This window comes from Poecilia formosa, unplaced genomic scaffold, assembly GCF_000485575.1.
Source record: "Poecilia formosa unplaced genomic scaffold, Poecilia_formosa-5.1.2 Scaffold230, whole genome shotgun sequence".
Taxonomy (NCBI): Eukaryota; Metazoa; Chordata; class Actinopteri; order Cyprinodontiformes; family Poeciliidae; genus Poecilia; species Poecilia formosa.
The window spans coordinates 237476-243735 of record NW_006800169.1 but is presented as its reverse complement, the minus strand read 5'-3'; the positions used below and the strand labels follow the sequence as shown (position 1 = coordinate 243735).

The following is a 6260-nucleotide window of genomic DNA, read 5'->3' as shown; positions in this document are numbered from 1 at the left end:
TATTAATCATTTTTATTATTAATCATTTTTATTAATAATAATTTTTTAGTAATTTTTCATCCATGTTAAAGAATTATTGACTTAAAAAAGCTCCTTTATGAGGCCGAGATGTCACTTGTAGATTATTTCAAGAATGTAGTGCTAATATACATGAGACACCAATAAAAACAATATTTTTATTGGTGTCTCATGTAAAAGTCAGTAAAAGTATAGAACTTATATTTTCAAATTGTCTAAATGAAGGATTTTTGGTTTTGAGCAATCTGATGGCCAATGGGAGGTAATCATTTATAATGTGACTAAATTAAAGCTATACTCCAAAGTATTGTTTTATTCTCCAAAGTGATGGAAAAGACCTGGAAGTCAGAAGCTCTGTACGGCGGATGTTCCCAAAACGACGACACAACCAGTTATTTGCTTCAGGGAGGAATGGATTGTTTTTCTTTTCCCTTAATAAATAATATTATCATTTGAAATCTACAGTTTATATGTAAAATTTTCTCTGATACAAAAATTTGATTGAAGATCTGAAACATTCTTCAATGTTACTGCAGATAAAATGTCCTAATCAAAGGCCTCTGTCCTGAATGTGTGCCTCCAGCGAACATACAGGGGACCCGGGCGCTCATGTGTGCAGCCATCTTTCTTTGCTTCATTTCTATGATGGTGACGGTGGTGGGATTGGAGTGCACCACCTGCATGGCAGAACAACCACAGCAGAAGTCCAAGGTGGCTCTGGCTGGAGGAGTGATCTTCATTATAGCTGGTGAGAGACTCGACACAATTTGTTTTCTTTGAGTTTCTCAAGAAGAAACATTTTAACAAATCAACTAGAAATTCTCTAGTGACCCTTAAAATATACGTTAAACAGTGCTTTGCATGCAGTTCAGTAAAATAAGTGTTTAATCCGCTACACTGCAGCCCGTATTTTGGCTCAGATCCATCACTTAATTAATCACAGATTAATCACAGAATCAGTTTCTTTCATTCCAATCTCTCCACCGCTGTGGATAAAACCAAAGAGTCATCAGGAACCAGATGGTACCACTCTGTAGCGGTATTTATGTTAACCATAAAGTTGTGCAAATTTAAATTCTGAAAATAAATTGACTTAATGTAAACATGGCAATTTTGAAAAAAACAAAACAACAACACATTTTTAATAAAAAGTTGTTGCGCTAGGATGAGGTATTTTTTTCGGCGGTATTGAAATAGATGTTTCACAGAACTGCAAAGGAAACACCTTTTTTCCGCATCCCGAGTCACATGATCAATAATGGATGTTACTACTGGTGAAAACAATGAAGAAGACGGCAGGAAGTGGTGGCAGGATGATGTTTTTTTTTTTTTGGACAATGTGCAGCTGGCTCCACCGGCGCTCTCACAGCATCACATAGTTCAGAAAAAGTTGTATGTCATTCCAACGTTTTGAATCCATAACTTTTATGCAAAAATGGTGACTGTAATTTCCCCAAAACACAGCAAACGTAGCCGCTTCCAAGAAGAAGGGGAAAGGCTGAATAAAACGCCAACATCTTCTCTGATTGGCTGACAGATGACGAGCCACTCATCTATCAGCCAGTTATATCTCATGTAACTGTTTATTTGAAGAAGGACTTTGAAAGTGTTAATTAACATATAATGTGCAAATATGTTAAAATGCTGTCCTTTTTTTAGGAAGATCAGCTTTCTTGTAAGACCAAATAAACGTTATAACAAAAATAAAGCTTAAAAAATGTGCAAAGTCATTTTAGGCCTCAAAAATCACAAAAAGACATTGAAATATCCTGAAGGGACTTCATAAAAATATGAATCATTTAGCTTTTAACTTTTGAGAAATACTTTATATTCTTTCCTTTGACGTTATAATTTAGCAAGTTGAACCTGGATTATGGGAGAACGAGTTGTGATTCGTCTTTCCTTGCTGTTGGTTTTCCAGGTGTGCTTGCCCTGATTGGAACATCCTGGTACGGCCACAGAGTAGCCCAGGACTTCTACAGCCCATCAACTCCCACTAACTCCAGGTAAGGAGCTCCTCACTCATTTACCCCCAAAGCTCCTAGGAAGGTATTACTAATCACAACGAATGAGTTTTAATAAATGAAGCTAAATATTCAGCTCACAAATATTTAGTAAGAAAGCTAAATATTTAGATCTAGACTAAATATTAAACTCTAAATGAAATATTTAATAAACTAAGCAAGGTTTACTTACTCATATCAGTTATATAAGTAGTTCTAGATGTTGGATGGATAGCATAAAATCTGAAAATATATAGTTAATGATAGATAAACTGTAGATTTAATGTTAATCTAATCTTAGTTTGTTAGTAAACTAAGTTTATATTAGTTTTTATTAGTTATGTTATGGCAAAAATAAAGCTCAAAATATGTGCAAAGTCATTTTAGGCCTCAAAATGACTTTTGCAGCCTGATATAAACTAAGTAACATGAGTTTATATTAGTAACTAGACTTTATTTATTTTGCTAATAAATAAAGTAATAAACAAATATTTAATTTACCTCTAAATTAAATATTTATTTTACAAACTAAACATGTAGTAAACAACAATAAAAATATTTAGCTTCCAACTACATATTTAGTTAGCAAGCAAAAGTTTTAGTTTGAAGCTAAATATTTAACTCTAAACCAAACTTTTAGAGCTTAGCTAAATATTTAACTAATATACAAATTCACTTGTCGATAGCTGGAAGTAGGCTATCAAAATAAAAGCTGGGTCTTGCGAAGCTTTACATAAAATCCTCAATGCCATCCGTGTCCAAAGCCTAATCTGAACTGTTGCTACTGGATGGTGCTGTTGTTAATTTTTTATTATCATTCAGTATGCAGAGGTCTAAAACCGTGAGCTTTGAGGCGTCACGGTGATCTGTGTCATCCACAGGTATGAATTTGGGTCTGCCTTGTACGTCGGATGGGGAGCGGCCTGCTTGTGCATCATTGGTGGGGGCTTCCTGTGCTGCATGTGTTCAGACAAGGGCCCCTCTGGGAAAGGCCCCCGCTACCCTCCGTCCAGCTCTGCAGGAGGCAGAGACTATGTGTGAGGAGGAGCTCTGGCTCTGCAGCCTCTGCTCAGGCACCAGTCCACCAAAATCTACAGCTAAATGTTAATAAACAGCATGTTTTCTATTTCTTTGTTTTGTCCAAATGTGATGGAAATCCAAAACTATTGTTTGAGTTTTAACATGTCGTCCACTTCTTTTACTGTAATGGTTTTTTAGAGCTGATGTAAAATGTAGACAGTAACAGGAAAATGTTCTTTCATCTGACTTTCTTGATTTTTTTTTTTTATTATTATGATTAAATACAAAATAAAGTCTGAAAAACATTTCCATCTATAGGTGTGTTCTTCTGCCCTAGTGAATTAAAAGGAACACCAGATGTTCACTTTAAAAAGAAAACTGCCATCTAATTCCTGTTTTTCCATGGCTTATTTCCCAAATCCAAACACTCAATATCAGATATCTCTAGAGCAATACCTTTAGGAGAGGTCTTATCCCTCTCTTTTGCATAGTGTCTACATACCTGGAACATTCAGGCTGTATACGAATATCCAATAAATAATTAAAACTTTTTGTATGCATGTGCAAATCTATGTTTAAAGGAGCAGTAGTACGTATTTTTCCAGGCACACAGTGCCATCAATTAGCATAATCAAGTAACCATGTTATCTTCAGTTGTTATAAAAATACTGTGTGCCAAACATAACTTAGAACTCGACTTCCCAACATGACATCTTGAAATTGGGCCTCTGTCTTTTTAAGAAACTCCTACTCTTTCTGAAACTCCGCCTTCAGAAAGTCATTGCAACATGGCTCCTCTATTAACCCTGACAACTTTTTTACCAGCACTGTTTGCCATGGGAGATTTTTCAAACATGTATGAAAGAATCAAGGCAACACTCCAGGTATGTTTTGATGACGGAATAACATCGCAACATGATGTAAAGTTAAAAAGAAAAAAAAAGTCAATTTTACATAAGATTTTTTTTTATTTGGATTATCTTTCAAGAATATAACAAAATTGGAGTGGTACCCTAAGTGATAAAATAGATGAATAAATAAAGTCTTAATCAGTTATTAGGGTGTATGCCAAGAGGGATACTTAATTGTTAGTGTTGACAAAAAGGCTTACACAAGTAAGTATGTCAAGCATAAAATGCAGGTTAAAAATAAGATAGATAAAACAACATAATTATAGATAAAACCAGACGTTCGATTCAATTGAGTTTCTGAAGCACCATTTCACAACAAATATTGCCTCAAGGCACTTTTCCAAAAATGTCATTTCAGTTCAATCATACATACATTTCGATTGGTTCTGGTTGAACCAGCATACTGGGCGAAACCACATTCCGCAGCATCAAAAGTCTGAATAAAAAAAGTCACCGATACAGAGGGTCATGTTTTAGAGTGAGGTTAATATTAATGACTCCTTCTATGTAAAACAACACTTTGAAAATGAAAAGTAGATTTGTAAATCTTCAAATCATCAAAATTTCAGAGTTGTAAATATGATTGAGCAGATTTTTAAAGACTTAGAAATCCTTAAAACAAGACTTTTATTAGTTTTATTAGTTTATTATCAGCTGCCATGGAGTCAGATCTCAAAACTATGAACTTTATGTTCATATGGCAACATAGTTTGATTATAAAATTGTCACTGAATGCCAGGTTTATGGGGAATCACTTAGATTTTTGACTGAAATGCTGTTTTTCTGCCTCTCAGGTGGTGAATCTGCTGTGTTTATAGAACTAACTGTTTTTGAGAACATAACTTCCTCAGCTTTGTCTTTGCAGTGTCTTCAGATTGGACCCTTTTCCACTGTCTCCCTCTTTTTCTTTTGTACCTTTTAGGTTGTTCTGATGTGTTTTCCAGCTCACCACCTCCCTGTTCAATATGATCTCTTGAACCAGCAGAAGAGGGAAGGACTCGGTTGAATGCAAACATCTCCACACTTTTAACAAAAGTGATGTGGCAGATAAAATCACGTAAAAACAAACCAACACACATGTTTTAATGTTCTTCGTTTTTATGTTGTTGAGATTTCTGGTGATGCTTAACGAGAACAAAAAAGTTTACTTTCAAAGGATTTGTTAACTACCTTAAGAACAGGTAAAAATGTGTCATCTGGAGGAATGTTCTTCACCTGGAAACCAGGTGGGCGGGGCCTGCTGACAGACCAGATGTTCCAACATGCCTGTTTGCTTCAAGAAACATCTCAGGAGACATTTGTTGCAACATGAAAGAATGACATGCTATGACTTCCAAAGTATGTATTTATTATGTGGAAGAGAAAGCAGGAAAAGTGTCTGGAGGGAAGATTTTCCTCCTCCTCCCTCTGACTAGAGAACATGCGGCCTGGTTGTTCGGTGCTTCTTGATGGACTCTGTTTTGATGATTCTCTGATGGGCTGGTGGAGAGTTGACCTTTGACTGCAGGAGAAACGCCACTGCAACACTGGACAGGAAAAGTTTGGAAAATTCAATTGTTGTCTGAAACACTTGGAGCGGAGAGAGGGCGCCACCATGTGGTCAGGCTTCACTAAACCTTTCATTACAGTTAAAAGTCTACACAAAACTTTGATAGCAAATATTGTAACACACGTAGCTGTTTCCACAGTTAAGTATTAACTTCTTATGTTTTTCTTTTTTTGGGGGGTGGGGGGGTGGATTTATTTTTTAGGAATATTGTTACTACGCTGTGCTTTTTACTTTTACTTCGGTGTTTTTATTATGAAGTATCATGTGTTGTGAATACAACATGTATACCTTATGGTATAATTTGAAATTGATTGTATATCTTATTTAGAATAAATAAGATATGAATCTGTCTTGGATTGGTTTCAATCTTTTCTTTTCAATAGGCTGGAATGTATCTGCCTTGGCAACTCCAAGTCCCAGGCCGTTAGCGTGTCCTGTGGTGTCCCGCAGGGGTCAGTTCTAGGGCCTATGCTTTTCTCTCTTTACTTGCTGCCTTTAGGTAAAATTATTACTCGGCATAACATTTCATTTCACTGTTATGCGGATGATTTGCAACTTTACATTAGAACGGGTTCACCTTCCACTTCACCTCCACTTATTGCGCTTACGTCCTCCCTGGAGGAGATTAAGTCTTGGATGACCCATAACTTTCTTCAGTTGAACTGTTCCAAAACCGAGGCCATACTGATCGGAACGCCTCATCAGGTTCAATCCTCGACTACTGTAACTCCCTGTTCATCGGAGTCCACCAAAAACACC

At 36.1% G+C, this 6260-nt stretch overlaps 2 protein-coding genes across 2 annotated transcripts in view; one reads left to right on the top strand and one right to left on the bottom strand.

Moving 5' to 3' along the window:
• The window catches only part of cldn1 (claudin 1), a 5610-nt gene extending 2264 nt beyond the window's left edge, over positions 1–3346 (top strand). The window contains exons 3-5 of the mRNA XM_016680020.1: positions 602–766; positions 1940–2024; positions 2903–3346. Of these exons, the coding sequence (XP_016535506.1) occupies positions 602–766; positions 1940–2024; positions 2903–3062 (410 nt within the window). The 3' untranslated portion in view covers positions 3063–3346. The remainder of the gene's footprint in view (positions 1–601; positions 767–1939; positions 2025–2902) is intronic.
• Positions 1–6260, bottom strand: part of LOC103149503 (carboxypeptidase N subunit 2) — a 71148-nt gene that overhangs the window by 4343 nt on the left and 60545 nt on the right. The gene's annotated exons all lie outside the window — the stretch shown is intronic.